Here is a 27,501-nt window from a genome sequence, read left to right on the forward strand (position 1 = left end):
TAACCTCGCCACGATGTGTGGGACCAAAATAATCAACTGTTACTCCAGAATACACACAGAACATTTCAGCACAGTACAGGTCCTTCGGCCCACAATGTTGTGCCAGCCTTTTAACCTACTCCAAGATCCAACTAACCCTTCCCTCCCACACAGCCGTCCATTTCACTTTCATCCATGCGGCCATCAAAGAGCTGCTTAAATGTCCCTAATGTATCTCCCGGCATTGTATTCCAGGCACATATCATCCTTTGTGTAAAAAAAAATCCTACCTTTGACATCCTCCCTATACTTTCCTCCGGTTGTCTTAAACACACGTCTTGTGGTGTTACCCTTTGATGCTCCAGGAAAGTGATGATGGCTGTCGAGTCTACCCAGCCTCTTATCATCTTGTGCACTGCTACTTCTCCTTCACTCCAAAGAGAAAAGCCCTAGCTCACTCAGCCTTTCCTCATAAGACGTGCTCCCTCATCCAGGCAGCATCCTGGTGAATCTCCTCTGCAGCTTTGATGTTCAGCTAGGTTCGTGAACTGCTGTAATCCGTCTGGTAGAGATGTTCTCACAGCACCGCCGGGAAAGAGTTCCCGTACATACACCTTCACTCAGGTGCTCCCTAAAGCCCACCTTTCCCACCAAACCATCCGATCGCCTTGACTATGACACTTCTGCCTTGATTGCATTACTCTGAAGTGTCATTGGGATCCTCAGTATAATATGACCGCACAAATTGTTTGTGACAATGAGGAAAATCTCAATAGTGGGTGCCAAAGACTGGAATATATTTTATCTTTGATAATTGAGAAGTGTGTGGCTGTGTAGGCCTCACAGAGTAAACCACATGAGATTGTTGAAAATGTATACTCTCCAAACTGATTGGCTGCTCTTCTGCCCAAAAAATTAGCTAATTGCATTGATAATCAAATTCCAGATAAGAGAATAGATTGCACTGAGTACTGGAATCTTTTCTTTTGACCAATACAATCCCTGCCCTGTGTGCTGCTTGGTAGGTGCCTAGCTCGTGAGAGGCCTTCAGACCAGGCCTCACCAACTTGTCTTGTAACTGAGGTTATTCAGGGGTCAGGGTGCAGTGTACCTCAGCTAGTCCTTTGAAGAAGCTCTCTGTTGGTGGCTGATTGACAAGAGGGGGCCGTGTCTGTTATCTCCTTGAGGCAGACAATGTCCCAATTGTTCCGAGGGCCTCTGCTCCCCTTCGCTTGAGAAGGAGCTGCCCTTAATGAGAGGGAGGCTCAATTCTTTCAGGCACAATTTACATTTGGGGCAGACACAGGGCCCCTCATGCGCTCAGTGCGTCTCACACGCAGCCATTGACGGTCTGCCTGAAGGAGCAGCACCTCAGAATACAGCTGTCAGATTCAGTCAGTTCGCCCGATGCTCCCGCTCTCCTTTCTTATTCTGAATTGTCGCTCTGCCTTCCCTTTCTCAGTAAGCTGACACAGGAATATATTCACTGAGAACTCCCAAGTTTCTGAATACATTTTCTGTTGCAATTCTTAGCGAGCTGCAGAATGTACTGTACGATTCAGATGTGAATTTAGACAGCTTCATTTTAACAAGATCCTTCAAAGCTTTCCTCAGCTACATGGCATATGTAGCAGGGAGCATATTCATCCGCAAAATGTTCTTGGTTTGTTTCCCAGATATTTCACCTGCCCTGTTCTTGTATCCCAGCCATTGAGTTTGCATTGATTATGTACAGACCTCGGCTTACCTGAACAACTGAGAGGAGTTCCTCGCCAGTGGGAGGCAGTTGGCCCTAGTTACCCATTCAACCTTGGCCTTGAGAAGAATCTTTCCCATTGAACGGGAATTCATTATTAGCGAGGGTTTTTTTTTTAAAAATGGATTCCTGACCAAAGGCTGCCTGGTGGGTCAGCTGACACTATGAACCAGTCAAAAGGAATGAAATACCAACGTCCCTTTGGGTCATTTGCTGCAGAATCCCATGGTGTTTGAGGGAACCTTACCTGTGCGTTGGCTATCCAGATACTGTATCTTTCACTTTGTAAACCTTCTGCTTTACTGGGCAGCGTTGGAAGGCTCTTTAATTTTGACTAAATGTTCATTAAATGTTGACAGAAGTTAAATAGAACAGAGAACATTACAGCACAGTACAGGCCTTTTGGCCCACAATGTTGTGCCAACATTTTAACCTACTCTAAGAACAATCTAACCATTCCCTCCTATGTGGCCCTCCTTTTTTCTATCATCCATGTGCCTATTTACGAGTCTCTTAAATGCCCCGAATGTAACTGTCTCCACCATCTCCCCCAGTAGCACATTCCATGTTCCCACCACTCTCTGCGTAAAAAAAAACAGACCTACCTTTGACATCTCCCCCCCCCCCCCCCGATACTTTCCTCCAATCACCTTAAAATTATGCTCCCTAGTATTAGCCATTTCTCATCTGCAAAAAAGTCTCTGGTTATCCACTTGATCTATGCCTCTTATCATCTTTTGCACATCTATAAATTCATCTCTCATCCTCCTTTGCTCCAAAAGCCCTAGCTTGCCCAGCCTATGTTCATATGATATGCTCTCTATCCAGGCAGCAACTTGGCAAACCTCCTCTGCACCCTCTCGAAAGCTCCCACATCCTTCTCGTAGCAGACCTCAGGTATGCGACGGGGAGTGCCGGTCGGCGGAGGCTCGCGTGGGCTCCTCATCCTATCACTTGGGAGTGTCGTGGTTATTGGGTAGACCGTCACAGGGACTGTTTAAACCGACCAAACATCCCACTAACAGGACGCTGGATGACCAGTTATAACAAATATGACTCGGTCTTCCGGGTTCAGGGGTTAATGTGGTGTTTCGGACAGCAGAGAAGCCTGACTAGGTGTTGACATGGGATCTGCCAGCCCCAATAATTTGAGGATTTACAGATTCAGATTTAGATGTAGAGGTCCAGCGTGGTTACAGGCCCCTCCAGCCTAACAAGCCCGTGACGCCCAATTACACCCGTCTAACCTACCTGTACATCTTTGGAACGTGGAAGAAAACAGGAGAAAACCCATGTAGTGGGGGGGGGGGGGGTGTGGGGGAGAGCATACATACACAGTGGCGGAGCTGAGTCCGGGTTGCTGATGCAGTGTAGCGTTTATCTAACCGCAGCGCTGCAAAGCTGCTCTTTTAACGTGCCTTCCAAGATGCCGTGCAGCGTTTAACTAAACGTTAACTAGCGCAAAGGCTGATTTATACTTGTGCGTCGCATCGACGCCGTAGGTACCACGTACCCTACACCATAGGGTGACACGCACCTCCCCAAAAAGGTAACTCGGGCGACGCAGGCGGCAACAACTGTGATTGGTCCGCTTGGTAGCATCGCATTTCCGGTTGCTTCTTCTCCGCCGTGTCTGTACACCGACACAAAATAGATGAACCAAATCGTCAAATCTACCCGCCGACATGCAAGAATGTTTGAAATGCATTTCCTCGTCCACGTCTCTCACGAAGAAACTCAACACAGTGGCATAGAAACCCCACCGCCAACTAGCGTTTTGGTGCACACCAACGCATGCTCGCTACGGCATAGAGCGACGCAGAAGTGAAAATCAGGGCTACGGTGTAGCCTGTACACACAAGTATAAATCAGCCTTTACACTGACCACAATGCTACGATGTTAAACTCTTTTTACGTTCCGTCCAAGATGCCGTGCAGCACACCTGGATTTAACTAAAAGGATTTTATGAACGTACAATTTAACCGTGATTGTGTGCTAAATTATTCACGCCCTCATTTGGATGTATTGAGCATGGTATTTAGTTGAATTAGCTATTTACATTAGAATGTTAGCTGTTCTTGGCACTGATCCATGTTATGCTGGTGACATTATCAAGCGTGAATCTAATGATGAAGTGGTTAATATTTTCATGTCTGGGCTATTGATTGGAACACCTCAGTTGAATCCTGCCGTTCCAGCTAGGAAACTAAGTTGAACTAATTGACTGAAATGTGGAATCGAAGGCTGATGTCAGTGACTATCCCCTGGAAAAGGTCAAGGTTCATTCCTGTTCTTGAAGGAAGGGAAGCAGGTCCAGTCCATACCTGGAGTAGTGTGGCTGGCTCCGAACGGCCTTCTCAGATAGCTTGGACAAGCCCCCTGCTTCAAGGGCCAATTGAGGATGGATAATAAGTGGAGGCAAAGCCCACAAGCTGTGGACTGTTCAGATTGTTAAAGCAAAAAGCACCGCACATTTTGAGGGTACAAGCTGACACATTTGGCCTAGCTTTCTGTATCTGTGTCTTTCCTGATTTTAAGGTATCTCATTACGGAACTGGTTCTTTCACGCGGTAATGAAATAGGGAACATGCTTGCTTTTCTTTTGAACTTTTCCACAACTTTGAAGTCTCAGCTTTATCTTTTTAATTTAGCGATACGGCACGGTAACAGGCCCTTCTGGCCCAGTGACAACATTTAACCTGCTAATCCGTACCACTTTGGAACGTGGGAGCACCCAGAGGAAACCCATGGGGAAGAGATAAAAACTCCTGGCAGACAGCTGTGGGAATCGAACCTGCATCGCTGGGGCTGTGATAGCGTTACACTAACTACTATGCTGCCATGCCGGCCCTGAATACCATACAACCAATGAAATACTTACTGAGGTGTGGTCACTGTTGTAAAGCAGGAAAGTAGGAACAAATTCAGGCCCCACAAGTAGAGACGTGACAGGAAAATAATTTCCTTTATTAATGTTGTGTCAGCAATCCATACTTGGCAGGGCACTGGGGAGTGTGCCAGTGGACGTCCACAAAATCGTGCCACGGGAGTTTTCTCATCCAGAGGATGTGTCCTCTCACTTTGCTGCAGTACCATAATCTTCTAAGTCCCAGGAATGAAGGGGTTAATGCATGAAGAGTACTTGATGGCTCTGGTCCTGTACTCACTGGAGTTTAGAAGAACGAGGGGGGATCTCATTGAAAACTATTGAATATCGAAAGGCTTAGACAGAGTGGGGACGTGGAGAGGATGTTTCCTATCGTGGAGGAGTCTCGGATCAGAGGGCAGAGCCTCGGAGTGTAAGGACATCTCTTTAGAACAGATTTTCTTCAGCCAGAGGTTGTGATATATTGCCACGGATGTCTCAGGACTCCCAAGCCTTTGGGTATATTTAAAGCAGAGGTTGATAGGTTCTGGGTTGGTGAGGGCATAAAAGATTATGGGCAGGAGGCAGGAGGATGGGGTTGAGAGGGATAATAAATCAGCCATGATGGAACGGAGGAGCAGACTCTGTGGGTTGAATGGCCTAATTCTGCTTCTACATTGTGTAGTCTTACAAGAGTAGCATGTACATCAAAACATGCAATAGATTGAGTTGTTAAATGTCAAATCAAATCAGTGAGGATTGTGCCGGGCGGCCCACAAGTGTCGCTATTCTTCTGGCGCCAATGTAGCATGCCCACAGCTCACTAACCCCGACCTGAATGCAGGAGGAAACAGGAGCGCCCGGAGGAGACCCACACACTGACACTGGGAGACATGCAAACCCCTTGCAGGCCGTGGTGGGAGTAGAACTCCAGTCAGTGCTCACTGGCACTGTAAAGCGACTGCACTGACCGCTACACTACCATACTGCCCTGAACTAGATGGCGAAAGTACAAAAAGAAATGCCGTTGAAAAGTTAAAAGAAATAAAGTCACAAGAAAGATTAAAAGCATTGAAAATAATCCATGAGGAGAGTGTATCTGCCCTGTAGCCATTTCACTGACCCCTCATTACAATGTGATTACTCTCATTCACAGCAACTTGAATTATAGCATTCTTGAATTCCGTCCGTTTTACAGAACACGCTGACTACCTGAAGTTTTGCTCCTGCTCTCCCCTTTTGGGGGGAAGCCGGGGAGATGGAACCACGGGAGCACTTTTGTACTCCAGGGGAGTTTAAGTTGACACTGAGAAGATGTTGCCCTTAGTGGCAAATCCAGAGGCAGGGGACATAGTTTTAGTAGAAAGGGATTGTCCATTTAAAATGGAGATGAGGAGCAATTTCTTCTGTAAGGGCCATAAATATTTCAAGTTCAATGCCAGAGACCTGTGAATGTTGAGCCTTTCAGGGCTGGGATGGGTTGTAGAGATTAATAGAGAAGTGGGCATTGGCTGGAAAGTGAACTGACCAAAGATTTTACTGAATGGTGCAGCAGATTTGAGAGGTTTTACAAGCAGCTCTGTGTGTTTACCGGAAGCCAATATTGGGCACGTACCAATCTGCCAGTAAGTGTGGTTGGAGTCAGTAGCTGGTTGAGAGTGAACGGAGGGACGACCAATTTAACACCTCTGGGCTGGTCAAGTGCATAGGAACAAGAGGCCATTCAGCCCCTTGGGCCTGTCTGGCCACTCACTGCGGAGATTGACGGCAGCGAACACTGACCTCTTTTCCTCCTTTCACTTGGCAGGCTTCACCGGAGCGATGTGCCACATTGACATTGACGAATGTGCGAGCACCCCCTGCCAGAACGGAGCCAAGTGCATGGACAGGCCGAACGGATACGAATGCAAATGTGCAGAGGGTGAGCCTCTGACCTGGCAGTCAAAGCCAGTTACCACAGACACAAGGCACTCCGCTGTGCTGCCGTCTCCTCAGCAGATCCCAGCACTGTTCTGCTTGCAATGCCCCCTTGGTCAACGGGTCCAACTTTGTTCTTTGAAGAACTGGGCCCTTGGAAATAGAAACTGGCATCTTTGGGGCTGTAAATATCATGAGTCACGGGGACGGGAAATTATCTTACCACATAATCTTGCTAATAAGCCCTTATTTGCCAAGAAAGGATTGAATGTAAAGCTAGATCATAAACACAATAGATTCTGCAGGAAATCCAGAGTAGCACACACGTACAGGAATGCTGAAGGAACTCAGCAGGTCAGGCAGCATCTAAGGAGACCCTTCATTAGGGGTCTCGGCCCAAAATATTGACTGTTAATTCCTCTCCATAGATGCTGCCTGACCTGCTGAGTTCCTTGGTATTTTGTGTGTGTGTAACTCTTAAGATGGGAGAAAAATGGGCAAAGGTAACCCAGTTTGTGTTTTTAGCATTATATTCTCCCTCTCTGCACTATCCCACCCTCCCCCGTTCCTCAGACCACTTACCCTTCGTACCCTGTCAGTGGCAGAAGGCAGTTCAAATCCCAATCCGGCCGCTCCCCCGGCCCAAACCGGAGGGACGTACTGTCTGTACACCTATAGAAGCAGACACAGTCCTCTCATGAGTTATATGTTCTATTGCCCTCATTCACAGCTCAGTGTTACACTTGATAGGTCAAAATACAAACAGCACCAAAAAATAAAATCTGAACTGTTTATATCTGTTTGTAGTTGAGTTTCAACAGCTTATAGTTACCCTCCCACAGTTATTTTAATGACAAAATCATAGCCTCTCATCATAAGCATCTGCCTTTACTCAAATGTCAAAGTGGAGAAAACAGGAAGAGAAATTATCGAGGCCGACAATGATCTTTGGGCCAGATATTAAAGACCCTTGAATTATTTGAAATGTAGGATTAATACATATGTCAGCCCAGTCAAGGGAGGCTTCTTGTGTCATTTTTCAGAAGATGTTACATTTATATACAGACGAACGGTGGAGAAATCAACCCCGAAGTGCGGACTGACACTAACAAGGCCTCTGAATAGATAAAGCTGCATTGTTCATGTGAGCCTGATTAGTATTCACAGGATCTAAACGCAGGCACCAGGGATGCCTGTTGGATATGATGTCTATTGTGCAGAGAGCTCATAGAATATTCTGCTGAACAATAGCAGGTTTGTGCGATCTTTCCACACCACCCCCCCCCCCCACCTATTTTTTTTCCCTTGCTGCGCGAAGGGCTCAGATCAGCGCAGAGGTGTTGCACGGAGTGAATGTGAGAACCAGTTTTGCTTTGCGTCTGTGTCAGACAGCGGCGGACGGGGAAGAAACAAAAATAAGACCCAGATCTTGGAAGTTATTTGAGACTTCTGAAGTTTTTGAATCCACGGAGGCTAATTGACTACAGGGACAATCAGAACCATATGATCATATACAAAACGGTGGGCACGTCTCCAGTCTCAGTGTTGGACACCAGAAGACACAAGTTCAAGTCCTGGCCTTGGCAGAGCAGCAGACGTGTTGGATCAGGAAAAGGAGGAGGGATGAGGCTTCCTTCATCTCCAGCGTAAAAATACCACCCCTCCTGCACCCCCCCCCCCCTCCCAGGTTTATTCATTTTTGTTTTATTTAGAGATACTGCACGGTTACAGCCCCTACTAGTCCAACGAGCCCACACCACTCAATTACACCCGGGTCACCAATTAACCTGCAAAGCTGAATATGCTTTTGGAATGTGGGGGCAAACCGTGGGAGAACGTACGAACTCCCTACGGACAGCGGCAGGAATTGCCTGGTCACTGGTGTAACGCTAACCGTTACACTACCATGCCTATCCTGACGGGCTCCCTGACTTCAGTGAGAGTGTTGACTGGCTGCTGCAGGGCTGTAGGCTTCCTCTGGGAACAGGGAAATTTCCACGTGCCTTCTCCTTCCCTCCCACCCCTTACAAGTAGTAATAATCCGGGACTAGGTGGAGCCGAGCAGAGCCGAGAGAACGGGACAGATTCTTTCGCTCAGAATCAGTGTCAGAGTGGCTCTCCATTACCGCTGTTTCTGTGACCCTTTCTCACAAACCACTCTAGGTTAGTTGCAACTCATGAACAGTTTTTCTCCCCCCCCCCCCCCATGGGAACTCCCTGCTGCCCACTCACTGCCCATTCTCAGGGAAGGTACAGAGGCTGGGAGCTGATCTTAACCAAGCAGTGTGAGTGAGCTCCCTGGGAAATGAGAGAACTTGGGGTGCAGTGCGGAGAGGAATAGGGGGAGAATATTGAACAACAAAAAGATTATCATTGGTCATTTCATTTTGTGATATTTGAACTCTAGTTGTTTTTTTACATTTAATCCTTTTCTGTGGCAGTCAATTCTTATTCCCTTGTCTATTCATTCAAAAATGGTTCACCATCTGTAACTGCCCTAGTTGAGAGTAAACAACACTGGTGAGCCTGAATTCACCAACAAGTCACTCTGGTAAGGATGACGGATAATGGTAAACTGCATGGATTTAACATAATTTATTATTACTGAAGCTCCCAAGAATTGCTTAAGAGATTGCATTTTAAATTCCCTAACTCGTGTCTAAAGTGTAAAATGATCATTGTTATTCATCTTAACTATGATGCCAGCGTACCAGGTTACTAGGATCCGAATCAGAATCAGGTTTAATATCACCTCCACGTGTCGTGAAATTTGTTGTTTTGCAGCAGCAGTACAGTGCAATGCATCATAATAAAAATCACTGTAAATTACAACAAGAAGATACATATAAAAATTAAATAAGTTGTGCAGAAAGAGAGCAAAAGAAGTAAAAAGTAGTGAGGTAGTCTGCGTGGGTTCGTTGCCCATTCTGATGGTGGAGGGGAAGAAGCTGAACTGTGTGCCTCCGCCTCCTTCCTGATGGTAGCAATGAGAAGAGGGCATGAGTGATGGGTGATGCGTGTCCTTAACGATAAGGTGCCTTTCTTGTCTTCGATGCTGGAGAGGCTGGTGTCCACGATGGAGCTGGCTTACACTGCAACTTTCTGCAGCTTTTTCCGATCCTGTGCGGGGACCGGAAGCAGGAGCAGTTGTTAGTCACGTAACCCCACAAGTCTGTCGTAGTCGATCCCTATTTACATTCCTTCCTGGTCCCTGCTGGGGTTTATTTCCACATCCAAGAATCTGTTTCATCTCATTCATAGAGCCTCCAGAGCCCTCCATGGTGAATAATTCTAGAAGCTTGTGGTCCTCCCAGCAAGGAGACATTATTGTAGCTCCCCTAGACTGCCCATCTGGAGATTAAAGAATAAGAATTATCCTTATTTACCAAACGTACATTGAAACACAGTGAAATCTGTCATTTGTGCCAACGGCGTGCACAGTCCGAGGATGTGCTGGCTCGTCACGCTTCTGGCACTAACATGGCATCCAGCAACTCTCTAACCCTCACCCTTTGGAATGTGGGAGGAAACCGGAGGGTCCAGAGAAAGCCTCCGTGGCCACGGGCAGAATGTTCAAACACTTTGCAGAGAGCGTGGGGGGGTTGAAGCTCAGTCTCTGGCTCTGGGAAGCATTACGCTGGCCACCCGAGAGGGATAGGAGAAGCCGATGTGGAGAGGAACACTCTCTCAGAATCAGTTCCAGGGGATGAGGTTGAGGCCGCGACCAGATCTCGGGATTACCACAAGATGTGCCGAGCATTCACTTTGTAGCGTTGTCCGCACTTCTCATAGCAGTTACTGACAGCTGGGGGAGGCCATTTCATGCCTTACACTAATCCCAAGCTTTGTTTGGAAGGCCCAGCAAGCCCCAAACTGTGCTCGGTAATCTAACATCAACAGGATAATGCTGGCTTCCTGAAGAACGTAAGAAAAGAAACAACTTACAAGCACCACACAGCATCAGACAGGGTCCCTATGAGAGCTTACCAGACGTGCTACTCCCCAAGTAACAGGATGTGGGCAACTTCCGATGCGCTCTATCCTGTAGCGTGAATCAAATCTTCCACAGACACTTTCTGCCCCATTCTTCTGAACTTAACTCGTGTTCTACTGCCCCCACTGCAGGATTTGAGGGGAAGGTGTGCGAGAGGAACACGGACGACTGCAATCCAGACCCGTGCCACCACGGCACCTGCAGCGACAGCATCGCCAGCTTCACGTGCCAGTGTGAGCCAGGCTACACGGGCTACCGCTGTGAGAACCAGATCAACGAGTGCCACAGCAACCCGTGCCAGAACTCGGGGAAGTGCATGGACCTCGTGAACAAGTACACTTGTCACTGCCTGCCGGGAACGTCAGGTAAAGTTAGCCAACTGCTGTCTTTGTCACTGCCCTTAAACGGAGATTTCAGATGCGCCCAGCTTGTAAAGGTTTCAGATCACCTCCAGATAAACCATAACGAATATCCAGGGAGGTAGAGTTTCAAAGTTTAAAGTAAATCTATCATCAAAGTACATGCACTCAGTGGCCACATTATCAGGGACAAGTGCACACCTGCTTATTATTGCAAGTATCTAATCAGCCAATCGTGTGGCAGCAACTCAATGTATAAACGCATGCAGACATGGTCAAGAGGTATGATTGTTGGTGCCAGATGGGGATAGTTTGAGTATCTCAGAAACTGCTGAACTCCTGGGACTTTCATGCCAGAGTTTACAGAGAATGGTACGAAAAGCAAAAATAATGACATCCAGTGAGCGGTGGTTCTGTGGGCGAAAACACTTTGTTAATGGGAGAGGTCAGAGAAGAATAGCCAGACTGGTTCAAGCTGACGGGAAGGCAAAAGTAACTTAAATAATCCCACTTTAAAAGTGGTGTGCGAAAGAGCATCTCTGAGCACACAACACATTGGATCCTGAAGTGGATGGGCTACAGGAGGTACCTAATAAAGTGGCCACTGCATGTATATGACACCATATACTGCTTTGAAATTCATTTTCTTACAGACATTTACAGAAAATAAATACAGTAGAATTTATGAAGGCTATGCATACAGACTGACAAGCAACCAGAATGCAAAAGAAGACAAATTGTTCAAAAATAAAAATATATAAACAGTAAATAAATAATACTGAGAACATGAGTTGTAAAGACCTCAAAAGTCAGTCTATAGGTTGTGGAGTCAGTTCCTAGTTGTGGTGAATGAAGTTATCCTTGCTGATTCAAGGGCGTGATCGTTGTTGGGTGATAACTGTTCCTGACATGGTGGTGTGGGACCTGAGGCTCCTGTACCTCCTGATCGTTGTTGTTAATAACTGTTCCTGAGCCTGGTGGTGTGGAACCTGAGGTTTCTGTACCTCCTGATCGTTGTTGGGTGATGATTGTTCCTGAAACTGGTGGTGTGGGACCTGAGGCTCCTGTACCTGATGGTTGTTGGGTAGTAACTGTTCCTGAACCTGGTGGTTGTTGGGTAGTAACTGTTCCTGAACCTGGTGGTTAGGGACCTGAGGCTCCTGTACCTGATGGTTGTTGGGTAGTAACTGTTCCTGAACCTGGTGGTTAGGGACCTGAGGCTCCTGAACCTGGTGGTTGTTGGGTAGTAACTGTTCCTGAACCTGGTGGTTAGGGACCTGAGGCTCCTGTACCTGATGGTTGTTGGGTAGTAACTGTTCCTGAACCTGGTGGTTAGGGACCTGAGGCTCCTGAACCTGATGGTTGTTGGGTAGTAACTGTTCCTGAACCTGGTGGTTAGGGACCTGAGGCTCCTGAACCTGGTGGTTGTTGGGTAGTAACTGTTCCTGAACCTGGTGGTTAGGGACCTGAGGCTCCTGAACCTGGTGGTTGTTGGGTAGTAACTGTTCCTGAACCTGGTGGTTAGGGACCTGAGGCTCCTGTACCTGATGGTTGTTGGGTAGTAACTGTTCCTGAACCTGGTGGTTAGGGACCTGAGGCTCCTGAACCTGGTGGTTGTTGGGTAGTAACTGTTCCTGAACCTGGTGGTTAGGGACCTGAGGCTCCTGTACCTGATGGTTGTTGGGTAGTAACTGTTCCTGAACCTGGTGGTTAGGGACCTGAGGCTCCTGTACCTGATGGTTGTTGGGTAGTAACTGTTCCTGAACCTGGTGGTTAGGGACCAAAGGCTCCAGTAGCTCCTGACTCTTCAGATGCTAGAAATGTTGAGCAAAATGCTGGAGGAACATAACAGGTCAGGCAGCATAAACATCCTTTGTACAAATGTGTCCTGATGAAGGGTTTTGGGCCAAAACATTGACTGTTTATTCCACTTCATAGATATGCCTGACATGCTGTGCTCCTCCAGCATTTTGTGTGTGTGTTGCAGAGGATAGTTACAACTTTCTCCCCTTTAGAAATTTCAGTTTTACCTGGGGAACCAGCACAGAGCATCAGTGACTAAGTGGCTCCCCCAGTGCATGTTGGGATTGGTTTCGCTTGACTAATTTGTACTGTTATCTGCAGGTGTCAACTGTGAGATCAACCATGACGACTGCGCCAGCCAACCCTGTGATTACGGGATCTGCCACGATGGGATTAACCGCTACGACTGCATTTGCAAGCCAGGCTTTACGGGTGTGTACCTCAGGCTCGCCAGCTCGTTCGCTCTCTGGTCTGTACAGTGAATGTAAAACCGTGAGATTGGACATAGGCAGCCTGTGCAGTGATTCCTACAGTGCTGATGGATGGGCGAATTTAAGATCAGGGAGGTTATGCTGCAACTACGGAGGGTCCTAGAGAGGTCACACCTGGAGGACTGGGTGCTGCTCTTTGTAGAAAGACCTATTGGCTTTAGAAGATGGTGCAGAGGAGGTTCAGCGGGTTGATTCCAGAGATTATGATACTACTACTAATAATATTTATTGGGTTTTATCAGCCTGACCTGAGAAAAAAATAAGAATACATTAATAATCTGTGGGGGGGTGAAGAGGTCTTCTGCCCCCCCATCAGGTGTGTCCACCGGTGGCAGATTGGGAAATACTCTGCAGGTATGCAGGGCAGGTGGGAAATAAAATATCACCTGCAGAACAAAACAGAAACAACTTCAGGCACGGCTGTATCCAGATTGCGCTGGGCTCTGGTCAGTGACTGCTCTCCGTGCCCGTACTTTCCCAAGGAAACGTTGAACATCTGGCTCAGAGTTGGAGACTCCACCCAGAAACAAGGGGGTTCCTAGCGGCAATACAGGACTAGGCGGTTAATACACAAAAAATCCGTGATGAAGGACCAACTATTTCAAAACGATAAATGCAGAAAATGTCAAGAGAAACCACAAAAAATCCAACACAATACAGAATCCTGCAGCAATCTGATTACATACACAAGCACAATCAAGTGGCAAATATCATTTACCAAAATCATGCTTTAATATATAAACTCATAATAGACACCGTACCTCACTGTAAATACAAGGCTGATCCAGTTTTAAAATCAGAGTCCAACAATCTATATTAAGTCCAATCCATTATTACAGATAGGACTATCCATAATAACCACACGGAATTAATATTACAGCATTAGCCAGTAAGAACAATTTACTTCTTAGATATGGCCATTCCAAACACATTAACATACAGAAATCAATAAGTGAAAAACATCAGAAAAGGGGAAACTGAAAGACTATGGAAGATGAACAGAGTTTACATTGTCCCAATAGTAATATCTATAGCTACTATCACCCAAAGTCACTACACAATAGCATTAAACAATTAGGCCTACACAGCAATTTTATGTAAGTCTCCCAAAGGGCGTGATACTAAACGCCACTAAAATAGTCCGAAAGTTCCTCGCAATTGAGAAATGAGTGTGCTTGTACCTCAAGTTTCACCAGCTTGAGCCGAGAAAAAAATAAAAATATTATAATAATAATAATATTTATAGAGCACTTCTCATACAAACAATGCTTTACAATGGGACAAAGTTTAAACATAAAAATAAAAGACAAAATTATGTTAGTTAAAAGCAAGGTTAAATAAGTAGGTTTTGAGATGACGTTTGATCAGAAATGAGGGGTTTAGCTGAAGAAGGGGGAATTGAGTTGCCTGGGCCTATACTCACTGGAATTCAGAAGAATGAGAAGAAATATTATAGAAACATATAAAATTATAAAAGAGATAAAGAAGAAAGAGGCAGGAGAATTGTTTCCACTGCCATATGAGACAAGAGTGAGGGGGCATAGCTCCAAGATTCGGGGAATAGATTTAGGACGGAGATGAAGAATTGTGTGCAGTTTTGGTCTCCAAATTTGAGAAAGGACATTCTTGCTATTGAGGGAGTGCAGCGTAGGTTCACGAGGTTAATTCCCAGGATGGCTGGACTGTCATATGTTGAAAGATTGGAGCGACTGGGGTTGCATACACTGGAATTTAGAAGGATGAGAGGGGATCTGATTAAAACATATAAGATTATTAAGGGATTGGACACACTAGAGGCGGAAAACATGTTCCCGATGTTGGGGGAGTCCAGAGCCAGAGGCCACTGTTTAAGAATAAGGCGTATTCATTTAGAACGGAGTTGAGGAAAAACTTTTTCAGCCAGAGAGTTGTGAATCTGTGGAATGCTCTGCCTCAGAAGGCAGTGGAGGCCAATTCTCTGGCTGATTTTAAGAAAGAGTTAGATAGAGCTGTTAAAGATAACAGAGTCAAGGGATATGGGGAGAAGGCAGGAACAGGGTACTGATTGTGATATTGCCTATTGTATTGAAGAGCAACTGTGGATCTGTGGAATTCTCTGCCCAGGGATGCAGTAGAAACTACTTCATAAAGATATTTATGACACAGACAGATTTTTACATAGCAGGGGATTTAAGGTTTATGGGGGAAAGGCAGGTGGTTGGAGGTGAGTCCACAGCCAGATCAGCGGTGATTTATTGAGCAGGTTCACCAGGCCAGATGGCCGACTCCTGCTCCTGCTCCTGTTTCATATGTTCTTACACTGGTGCTCTCTGTTTAAAAAAAATGTCCCTCCCTTCATCCAGGGCCGCAGTGCAAATTTAAAATCGATGAGTGTGCTTCAAGTCCGTGCCAGAATGGTGGCACGTGCATTGACGGTGAGGACAGCTTCTCCTGCCTTTGCCCAGAGGGTTACCATGATCCCCTGTGTTACTCTGAGGTGGATGAATGCAGCAGCAGCCCCTGTGTACATGGATCATGCCACGATGATGTTAACGGGTAAGACAACGGGGTCCCGGACCCTCCCTCCCGTTCCTCAGTCAGGAAGCACTGACTGTGGCCTGAGAGCCCAGCTGGCTCCGTCCTGCCCCTCTCTCCGAGGTACAGAGTCCTTCCTGGAAAAGTGAAGGAGTTGAGCCTCCGGTCAGGAATCCCATGGGATTGGGTTAAACAGTGGGAATGGAGTGGAAGGCCAGTGTTCCATCTGCTTCCTGATGAATGAGTTGGGCTGAGGTTGCTCAGTAAGGATGCTCTTTCATTCAGTCTTACGGTTTCCATGATAGGGATCATGAATCACTGATCAGGGAAAGACTTCTCTGTCTCCTTCACTCCAGCTTTTTGGAGCAAGTCTGATTCTCGCGCTCACCTGCTAAATGGAGCAAGTCGTTCATTCTGCTGTTTCCAGTGGGAAAACATAGCTTTCATTACAACTCCTTTTCCCTCCTCTCGCTCATTTTCTCCTCTATATCATTTATTTTTTCCCATCCCCTTGTCTGTACGCTTTTTCTCTCACTGTCCCATACCCCCCCCCCCCCCCCCCCCCGCAATCCACCCCGTTTCTTCCCACCCCCGGAGCCCCTTCCTCTCACCTTGCTCCAGAACATGTTCCGATTCGTCGTTCTTGAACCGAATTAATTGCAACAACTCATGTCCAGGTACAGGTGCGATTGTGAGGCAGGGTGGACCGGAATGAACTGCGACATCGACAAGGATGAATGTAATTCCAACCCCTGCCAGAACGGAGGGACCTGTACTGACCTGGTGAACGGTTACCTTTGCAAATGTAAAGAAGGCTTTCGAGGTGCGTAGAGAGAGATTTGTAAAACTTTACCCCAGTCGTCATTTTGTATTATAGGCTCCTGTAATATTCATGTCAGATAGGACAATGATAATAAATCTGATTCTCGTAAGAAACAAGGGTAAGATATGGCCATCTTGCCCTTCCTGCCATTCGTTGAGGGCATGGCTGATCACTTACCTTGGTTTCATTTTCCTGCACAGTTTTTACATGTGATAATTCCCCAAAATCCCAGAAGCTGTCTGATGCTTGCTGTGGATCAAATCACTGCCCCAGCCTCCACATCTCTGCGACTGAGAATTCTGAAGAATTGGTATCTTTGTGTGTAGACATTTGTGTCTCAGGTCTTCCCCTTAACTCTAGGGCCATGACCTTTAGTCCGAGATTCTTGAGTCAAGGGGAGACTTTATCACCACGTCCACCTTTCACCCCTCTAAGTGCTTTGTATGCTTGAGTTCACATCTCATCTTTTTGCACTCTAGTTTACCCATCTAATTCTAATCGATATGCCACAGATGGCTGTGTAGGCCAACTCGCTGGGTATACCTAGGGCAGAGGTTGACGGCTTCCTGATTAATCGAGGCATCAAAGGTTACAGGGAAAAGGCAGGAGAATGGGGTTGAGATGGATAATAAATCAGCCATGATGGAACGGCTCAATGGGTCGTGTGGCCTCATTCTGCTCCTATGCCTATTCATATAGAATCCATATAATTCTACACATTTTATAAATATATTTTAAGGCAGGGATAGATAGGTTCTTGATTGAACGTGGCATCAAAGGTTACAGGGAAAAGGCCAGGAAATGGGGTTAAGGAGGAGAAAATAAGATCAGCAATGATTAAACAGCGGAGCAGACTCGATGGGTCAGATCTGCTCCTATGTCTTATGGTCTACATAATTTATAAATATACTGTAGACATAGAATTATTTCTATAGAACTAATATAGTAAATACTACAGATAATACATTTTATAGATAACATGCTTTATAAATATTTAGAATTCTGCACACTTTTTAAATGGATGATTTATTTTTTTTCCATTTATAATGTATAGAGTTCCCTCATGTAATCTGCTTTCACTGTAAATATACCACAAATAAAGTGTGTATGAATAAAATATGTTTAGAATAATTGGATATTTAATTCAGAACGCTGGGCAGTTTTTATACTGGATGTCGCAATGATCCAGAAATTCCCTTTTGAAGTTGCAGTTGAACTACGTCCTGTCAAGTTGAGCTTAGCAGTTCGTAATAACTCCCAGCACAAAGAAAGATCTCCATGTAACTGCTTTTTAAATAAAGGGCACGGTTTTTATTGCTGAATATTGTACGTGCTGCCCCCCCCCCCCCCCAGCACGTTGACGCAAATGACACATTTCAGTGTATGTTTCAATGTACGTGTGACAAGTAAAGCTCTGGTGTATAGGTTTGGAGAGTGATGCTCTCAGTATTAAACTTCAGAGCTCCAATCTAGTAGGTGTCCTGCCTGCCTAACAAACTGCAGACCATGTAAACAGTGCAATTTGAATTTTGTCTCTTTACGCAGGCCAGCACTGCCAACTCAACATCAATGATTGTGCCTCAAACCCGTGCTTAAACAAAGCCGTCTGTGTGGATGGAATTGCAAGTTACTCTTGTCAGTGTGAACTCCCTTATACAGGTAAGGGTCCGAACTTGGCACCTCGCTAGTTGCTCCTGGCAACTGCTTTGGGCCGGGCTTTATCTGCAGGTCATTTGCATATCTTTGCTGTTTATTGATGAATGCTTTCATCAGTGAGCTGCCCCGAGATGCAAATGACCTGCAGGTAGACACCGTGCTGTACATGTCAACACGCTAATGTTTTGCTTACATATGGTACCATAGGAATTCACCCTGTTAATTAGTAATACGAGTTACCCACCCACCCGTGGCCTGGAATGCTTTCAGAGTAGCCTGGGCAGCCGAGATCTCTGTCAAGAAAAAAATTTCTCGAGTAAAGGGGAACTCCATCTGCAAATGGTGTGGACAAGAATTGGCATGTGTTTTATTTACCCCCTCCAAGTCTGAATTGTCACAGGATCACAGGAAGGTTGCAACATAGAACAAGGCCATTCAGCCCATCAGACTTGTGCTGATTTTGAAAGAGTGAACAAGAGAGTCGCATTCCCCGCGGCCTATACATTTTCCCCCCCCAATTTTCTGACTGACAATGCAACCAGATCTACTACTCACCCCCTGAAGTATGTTCTAAAGGCTAACCACACGGTCATTTTATTTTGCTTCCCTTCACAATCATCTCCATTTTATGTCCTCTTGACAAAGGTTACAGGGAGAATGGGGTTGAGAGGGTTAATAAATCAGCCATGATCGGATGGTGGAGCAGACTCAGCACCAACTGGCCTAATTCTGCTGTTACGTCTTATGGCCTTATCATTGGTGATGGGGACAATTACTCCTGACTCACTCTGGAAAGGTGCTTCCTGATTTTAAATACCACACAAGGATAAGATTAAGCTCGAGGGCACAAAAAGGATGCTGCCAGCAATGGAGGGTTTGAGTTACAAGAAGAAACGGGATAGGCTGGAAGTGTTTTAGCTGGAATGAAGGATGCTGAGGCGTGACTTATAGAGGGGTTATAAACTCATGATGGGTATAGATTGGAATTGGTTTATTATTGTCACATTTACTAAGGTACAGTGAAAAGTTCTTGCATAATGCTCATACCGATCAAATCATTACACAGTACGTTGGGGTAGTGTAAGGTAAAACAATAAGAGAATGCAGAATAAAGTGTAACAGCTGCAGAGATATTGCAGTGCAGGTAGACAGTAAGGTGATGATGAGGCAGATTGTGAGGTCCATAGTCCACCTTGTCATACCAAGGAACAATTCGATAGTCTTTAACAGTGGGGTAGACTTTTCCTCAGGATCTAGCTCTAAAGAGGTAAGGGGAAGGATTTAAAGGGGATCTGAGATGCAGGTTTCTCACAGGAGAAGCTGATAGGTATATAGAAAGAGCAGCAGGTACAGTTACAATGTTCAAAAGACATTTGGACAAGTTCATGGATATGTCGTATAAGGGGGGAATTGAGTAGATCAAGCCTCTGAGTTCAGAAGTATGTAAGGTGGCCTCACTCCAAATAAACAAAATTTTCAGAGGGCTCAAGGAGAAAGGATGAGGTATTTAGAACAAGGGTGTCAGACTCAAAATAAAGGGTAGGCATTAACTGTGAAATAAGGAGACCTTTCTTTACTCAAAGGCTGTTGACTCTTTAGAATTCTCTACTCCAGAGGGCAGTGTATTCAGTCACTGAATGCACTCAGCACTAGGGGCAGTAGATGTCTGTTTATTCAGAGATCTGGAGAAAACAGGAAAAGGCAAGAAAATGGTGTTGAGGTAGAAGTTCACCTGAGGAACTCTTTCTTTGGATGCACTCTTGGCCTTACAATGCTTATAAAATACTTTGGGATTTAACTTAATCTTATCCATATATGAGATATCGTGTGCCTCTTTTCACTTCTAATTTATAGATCATTGGAAACTCTTCTGGGGAAGGTATGATCTGTACAGATTGGACAGGTTATACCTGAACCCGAGGGGGTCCAATATCCTAGTGGGTAGGTTTGCTAGAGTTGTTCCTGTGGGTTTAAACTAATTTGGCAGGGGGATGGGAACCGGAGTGATAGTGCTGGATTACAGACAGAGGCGGAGTGTAGTGAGACTCGTAGCAAGGAGAGGCTGATGATAGGGCAAAACTGCAGTCGATTAGATGAGTTGCAGTGTAAAAGGGGGACAAAATCAAAAAGGGTGATGAATACCGGACTGAAGGTGTTATATATGAGTGTGCACGGTATACAAAATAAGGTAGATAAACTTGTAGCACAGTTACAGATTGGCACGTAGGATGTTGTGTGCATCACTGAATCATGGCTGAAAAAAGACTATAGCTGAGAGCTTAATGTCCAAAGATACACTTTGTATTGAAAGGACAGACAGGAAGGCAGAGGGGACAGCATGGCTCTGTTGGTAAAAAATGAAATCAACTCATTAGAAAGAGATGACATAGGGCTGGAAGGTGTTGAATCATTGTGGATAGAACTAAGGAACTGCAAGGCTAAAAAGACCCTGATGGGAGTTATATACAGACCCCCAAACAGTAGTAAGGATGTGGTCTACAAATTACAATGGGAGATATTGCCAATAGGGCAATGTTACAATGGTCATGGGGGATATCAATATGCAGGTAGATTGGGAAAATCAGGTTGGTGTTGGATTGCAAGTGGGGGAAATTTCTAGAATGCCTGTAAGATCGCTTTTTACAGCAGCTCATAGCTGAGCCCACTAGGCTATCAGCTGTTCTGGATTGGGTGTTGTGCCATTGGGAGCTGAACATCCAAGGATATTCAGTGTACATCCTGTGAAAAATGAGGGAAGTGCAAGACAGATATATTCCAAATAAGAAGAAATTTTCGAATGGAAGATGGACACTATTGTGGCTGACAAGTGAAGTCAGAGATAAAGTAAAACCAAAAGAGAAGACATACAAGGAAGCCAAAGCAAGTGGCAAGATAGACGATTGGGAAGTTTCTAAACACGTGCAGAAGGAAACTAAGAACGTGATTAGGAATGAAAAGACGAATTATGAAAGGAAGCTGGTGACTAATATCATATAAAGTACTAAAAGCTTTTTTAAGTATTTAAAGGGTAAAAGAGAGTCGAGGATAGATATGGGACCAATAGAAAATGATGCTGGAGATATTATAATGAGAGACACAGAGATGGCAGAGGAACTGAATGTGTATTTTGTAATAGTCTTCACAGTGGAAGACATCTGCCATATACCGGACATTCAAGAGTGTCAGGGAAGTGAAGTTTGTGCAGTGAAAATTACGACTGAGAAGGTGCTCAGGAAGCTTAATGGTCTGAGGGTGGATAAATCTCCTGGACCTGATGGAATACATCCTTGGGTTCTGAAGAAAGTAGCTGGAGAAATTGCGGAGGCATTAACAGTGATCTTTCAGGAATCTATAGATTGTGGCATTGTACCGGATGACTGGAAATTTGCAAATGTTACTCCACTATTTAAGAAGGGTGGGAGGCAGCAGAAAGGAAACTATCGACCTATTAGCTTGACATCAGTGGTTGGGAAGTAGTTGCAATTGATTGACCTGGAGGCACGTGACGAGATAGGCCAAAGCCAGCATGGTTTTCTGAAAGGAAAATCCTGCCTGACTAACCTATTTCAATTTTTTGATGAAATTACAAGTAGGGTAGACAAAGGAGATGTAGTAGATGTGGTGCACTTGGATTTTCAGAAGGCCTTTGACAAGGTGCTGCACATGAGGCGAGATACGAGTCCAGGGAATTACAGGGAAATTACTAGCATGGGTGGAGCATTGGCTGATCAGCAGAAGACAGAGAGCGGGAATAAAGAGATCCTATTCTGGCTGGCTGCTGGTTACCAGTGGAGTTCCACAGGGGTCGGTGTTGGGACCGCTGCTTTTTACGCTGTATGTCAATGATTTGGACTATGGGATTAATGGATTTGTGGCTAAATTTGCTGATGATACAAAGATAGGTGGAGGACTGGGTAGTGTTGAGGAAACAGAGAGACTGAGATAGTTTAGGGGAATGAGCAAAGAAGTGGCAAATGAAATACAAATGTTGGAAAATGTATGGTCATGCACTTTGGTGGAAGAAATAAACAGGCAGACTATTATTTAGATGGGAAGAGAATTCAAAATGCAGAGATGCAAAGGGACTTGGGAGTCCTTGTGCAGGATACCCTAAAGGTTAACCTCCAGGTTGAGTGAGTGGTGAGGAAGGCGAATGCAATGTTGGCATTCATTTCTGGAGGTATAGAATATAAGAGCAGGAATGTGATGTTGAGGCTGTATAAGGCACTCGTGAAACCACAGTTGGAGTATTGTGTGCAGTTTTGGGCTCCTTATTTTAGAAAGGATATACTGACATTGGAGAGGGTTCAGAGAAAATTCACTAGAACGAGTCCAGGAATGAAGGGGTTACCGTATGAGGAATATCTGGCAGCTCTTGGGCTGTACTCCCTGGAGTTCAGGAAAATGAGGGGGGATCTCATAGAAACATTTCGAATGTTAAAAGGCCTGAACAGATTAGATATGGCAAAATTATTTCCCATGGTAGGGGAGTCTAGAACTAGAGGGCACGAATTCAGGATTGAAGGACGTCCATCTAGAACTGAGATGCGGAGAAATTACTTTAGTCAGAGGGTGGTAAATCTGTGGAATTTGTTGCCATGAGTTTCTGTGGAGGCCAAGTCATTGGGTGTAATTAAGGCAGAGATAGATAGGTCCTTGATTAGCCAGGGCATCAAAGGGTATGGGGAGAAGGCAAGGGAGTGGGGATGACTGGAAGCTTTGGATCAGCCCACAATTGAATGGCGGAGCAGACTTGCTGGGTTGATTGTCCTACTTCTGCTCCTATATCTTATGGTCTTATAACTGGAATTGATTAGAGAGCTTAAGGTAAAAGAACCCTGAGGAGAAAGTGATCATAATATAATTGAATTCACTCAAAAAATTGAGAAGGACATCCAAGTCAGATGTATCTGCATTACAGTGGAATAAAGGGAATTACAGAGGCATGAGAGAGAAGAGTTGGCAAGAATTTATTGGAAAAGAACACCGGCACAGATGACAGCAGAGCCATGATGGCTGGAATTTCTGGAAGCAATTTGGAAGGCACAGGATATATACTTCCCAAAGAGGAAGAAGTGTACTAAAGGAAAGATGACATAACCGTGGCTTACAAGAGAAGTGAAAGCAAATGTAAAAGCTAAAGAGAGGACATATAATAGAACAAAAATTAGTGGGGTTTGGAAGCTTTTAAAAAACCAACAGAGATCAACTAAAAAAGTCATTAAGGTAAAGGTGGAATATGAAAGTAAGCTAGCCAGTAATATTAAAGAGGATACCAAAAGTTTCTCCAGATACATAAAGTGTAAAAGAGAAGCGAGAGTGGATATCAGACCACTGGAAAATTATGCTGGGGAGGTAAAGGGGGACAACAAAATGACAAGACGACTGAATTAGTATCTTGCATCAGTCTTCACTGCAGAAGACACTAATAGTATGGTGGAAGTTCTAGCTGTCAAGGGTCATGAAGTGTGTGAAGTTACCATCACCAGGGAGAAGGTTCTTGGGAAACTGTAAGTTTGAAGTCACCGAGAACAGATGGTGTACATCCCAGGGTTCTGAAAGAGGTGACTGAAGAGATTGTGGAGGCATTAGTATTTATCTTCCAAGAATCACTAGATTCTGGAATGGATCTGGAAGACTGGAAAATTACAAATGTCACTCCACTCTTAAAGAAGAAGAAGAGTGGGAGAAGAAAGGAAATTATAGTCCAGCTAGTCTGACCTCCCTAGTTGGGAAGATGTTGGAGTCAATTGTTAAGGATGTGGTTTCTGGGTATTTGGAAGCACATGATAAAATAGGCCATAGTCAGCATGGTTTCCTCAAGGGAAAATCTTGCCTGACAAATCTGTTGGAATTCTTTGAAGAAATAACAAGCAGAATAGACAAAGGAGAATCAGTTGATATTGTGCATTTGGATTTTCAGAGGGTCACTGACAAGTTTCCACATCTGAGGCTGCTGAATAAGCATGAGCCCATGGTATTGCAGGGAAGATTCTAGCACGGATAAAGCAGTGGCTGATTGGCAGGAGACAAAGAGTGGAAATAAAAGGAGCCTTTTCTTGTTGGCTGCCGGTGATTAGTGATGTTCCACGGGGGTCTGTGTTGTGACCGATTCTTTTTATGTTATATGTTAATGATTTGGATGATGGAATTGATGGCTTTGTTGCAAAGTTAGCAGACTGTACAAAGATAGGTGGAGGCCAGGTAGTTTTGAAACAGTAGAGAGGCTACAGAAGGACTTAGATTAGGAGAATGGGCAAAGAAGTGGCAGATGGAATACAGTGTCGGGAAATGTATAGTCATGCAATTTAGAAGGAGAAATGAAAGGGTTGGCTATTTTCTAATAGGTTTATGTATACTTAAGGCAGAGGTTGATAGACTCTATGATAGAGTCCTAGAGCACTACAGCACAGAAACAGGCCCTTTGGCCCTAGTCTGTGCCAAACTATAATCTGCCTAGTCCCATTGACCTGAATCCAGACCATACCCGTCCCAATCATGTACCTGTCCAAATTTCTCTAAAATGTTGAAATCCACCCTGCATCTATCATTTCCATTGGCATTGAAGTATTTCAATTGGTCTTCTGTAATTCAAGACTAGAAAACACCAAGCATAGTTTAACAAGACTTTTATACAGCTAAAACATGACTTCTGAATGTTATTGTTCCTCATGTCCAGCTTTGACCCCAAAGATCGACAGTTCCTTTTGTTCCACAGCTGCTCAGCCCACTGAGGTCCTCCAGCAGATTGTTCGTTGTTCTTAATTTCAGCATCTGCAGTCTCCTGTGCCTTTTTGCCTCTTATACTCAGTTGCCTGACTAATAAAAGCAAGCATGCCGTATCAACACACACAAAATGCTGGAGGAACTTAGCAGGCAAGGCAGCATCTGTGGAACAGAGTAAACAATTGACATTTCGGGTTAAGACCTATCATCAGGACTAACAAGCATGCCATATGCCTTCTTTAACACCCTGTATACTTGTGCATCCACTTTTAGGGAGTTATGAACTTCGACCAACCCCAATATCCCTCTGAACATCAATGCTGTTAAAGGTCCTGCCACTTATTGTACACTTTCCCCTTACATTTAATCTCCCAGAGTGCAACACCTTGCTCTGAAACTCCAAAAGTAATTTGGGAGTATGGAGTCACATTAAGATCATTGGGGGTTTACAGAAAGATGTTGACTCACACCATTGGAGGGTTTCTGGATTGAACCTGACACAATGGTTAGGTTCATAGAGATGGTACTGTTAAGATGCAGGCATACAAGATGATGAGAGGCATAGATCGAATGAAAAGCCAGAGACATTTTCCCAGGGCAGAATGGCTAACACAAGGAAGCATAACTTAAAAGGCATTGATAGGAAAATCTAGGGGAGATGTTTGTCAGAGGCAGGTTTATTACACAGAAAGTGGTAGCCACATGTAATGCACTGCCAAGCGTGGTAGAAGCAGGTACATTAGGGATATTTAAGACATACTGTACATGGATGAAAGAAAAATGGAGGGCAACATAGGATGGAAGGCTTAGATTGATATAGGGACAGGTTAAAGTGTCGGCACAACATCATAGCCCATACTATTCTAAGTTCTATGTTCTTAAAACCATTGGATGGGTTTATGGAGATAATCCTGTTCAGGCCATTGGGTGGGTTTATGGAGATGGCCCTGTTCAGGCCATTGGATGGGTTTATGGAGATGGCCCTGTTCAGGCCATTGGATGGGTTTATGGAGATAATCCTGTTCAGGCCATTGGATGGGTTTATGGAGATGGCCCTGTTCAGGCCATTGGATGGGTTTATGGAGATAATCCTGTTCAGGCCATTGGATGGGTTTATGGAGATAATCCTGTTCAGGCCATTGGATGGGTTTATGGAGATGGCCCTGTTCAGGCCATTGGATGGGTTTATGGAGATGGCCCTGTTCAGGCCATTGGATGGGTTTATGGAGATAATCCTGTTAAGGCCATTGGATGGGTTTATGGAGATGGCCCTGTTCAGGCCATTGGATGGGTTTATGGAGATAATCCTGTTCAGGCCATTGGGTGGGTTTATGGAGATGGCCCTGTTCAGGCCATTGGATGGGTTTATGGAGATGGCCCTGTTCAGGCCATTGGATGGGTTTATGGAGATGGCCCTGTTCAGGCCATTGGATGGGTTTATGGAGATAATCCTGTTCAGGCCATTGGGTGGGTTTATGGAGATGGCCCTGTTCAGGCCATTGGATGGGTTTATGGAGATAATCCTGTTCAGGCCATTGGATGGGTTTATGGAGATGGCCCTGTTCAGGCCATTGGATGGGTTTATGGAGATAATCCTGTTCAGGCCATTGGATGGGTTTATGGAGATAATCCTGTTAAGGCCATTGGATGGGTTTATGGAGATGGCCCTGTTCAGGCCATTGGATGGGTTTATGGAGATGGCCCTGTTCAGGCCATTGGGTGGGTTTATGGAGATAATCCTGTTCAGGCCATTGGATGGATTTATGGAGATGGCCCTGTTCAGGCCATTGGGTGGGTTTATGGAGATAATCCTGTTCAGGCCATTGGATGGGTTTACAGAGAGAGCCCAATTCATGAGTTTACAAAAATGAATCCTGTTAACGCCACTGATTGGGCTTACAAAAAAAATGTCCTGCTGATGCTGTTGGTGGGTTTGCAGAGGGAGAGAGAAATGGAGATTCCCACCAGTACCACCTGAGGTGAGATTAACAAGACAGTCCTGTGGAAGCATTTAGATAGATAGATAGATAGATAGATAGATAGATACTTTATTCATCCCCATGGGGAAATTCAACTTTTTTCCAATGTCCCATACACTTGTTGTAGCAAAACTAATTACATACAATACTTAACTCAGTAAAAAAAAAATATGATATGCATCTAAATCACCATCTCAAAAAGCATTAATAATAGCTTTTAAAAAGTTCTTAAGTCCTGGCGGTAGAATTGTAAAGCCTAATGGCATTGGGGAGTATTGACCTCTTCATCCTGTCTGAGGAGCATTGCATCGATAGTAACCTGTCAGTGAAACTGCTTCTCTGTCTCTGGATGGTGCTATGTAGAGGATGTTCAGAGTTATCCATAATTGACCGTAGCCTACTCAGCGCCCTTCGCTCAGCTACCGATGTTAAACTCTCCAGTACTTTGCCCACGACAGAGCCCGCCTTCCTTACCAGCTTATTAAGACGTGAGGCGTCCCTCTTCTTAATGCTTCCTCCCCAACACGCCACCACAAAGAAGAGGGCGCTCTCCACAACTGACCTATAGAACATCTTCAGCATCTCACTACAGACATTGAATGACGCCAACCTTCTTAGGAAGTACATTCGACTCTGT

The 27,501-nt window shown here is 45.0% G+C and overlaps 1 protein-coding gene across 3 annotated transcripts in view; it reads left to right on the forward strand.

Moving 5' to 3' along the window:
* Positions 1 to 27,501, forward strand: part of notch3 (notch receptor 3) — a 209,945-nt gene that overhangs the window by 133,757 nt on the left and 48,687 nt on the right. For all 3 annotated transcript variants that reach the window (XM_073069111.1, XM_073069113.1, XM_073069114.1), the window contains 6 exons: positions 6,410 to 6,523; positions 10,645 to 10,878; positions 12,997 to 13,107; positions 15,509 to 15,701; positions 16,358 to 16,503; positions 18,049 to 18,162. In XM_073069111.1, coding sequence (XP_072925212.1) covers positions 6,410 to 6,523; positions 10,645 to 10,878; positions 12,997 to 13,107; positions 15,509 to 15,701; positions 16,358 to 16,503; positions 18,049 to 18,162 — 912 coding nt within the window. The remainder of the gene's footprint in view (positions 1 to 6,409; positions 6,524 to 10,644; positions 10,879 to 12,996; positions 13,108 to 15,508; positions 15,702 to 16,357; positions 16,504 to 18,048; positions 18,163 to 27,501) is intronic.

The sequence above is a fragment of the Hemitrygon akajei genome, chromosome 16 (assembly GCF_048418815.1).
Source record: "Hemitrygon akajei chromosome 16, sHemAka1.3, whole genome shotgun sequence".
In the NCBI taxonomy this organism is placed as follows: domain Eukaryota; kingdom Metazoa; phylum Chordata; class Chondrichthyes; order Myliobatiformes; family Dasyatidae; genus Hemitrygon; species Hemitrygon akajei.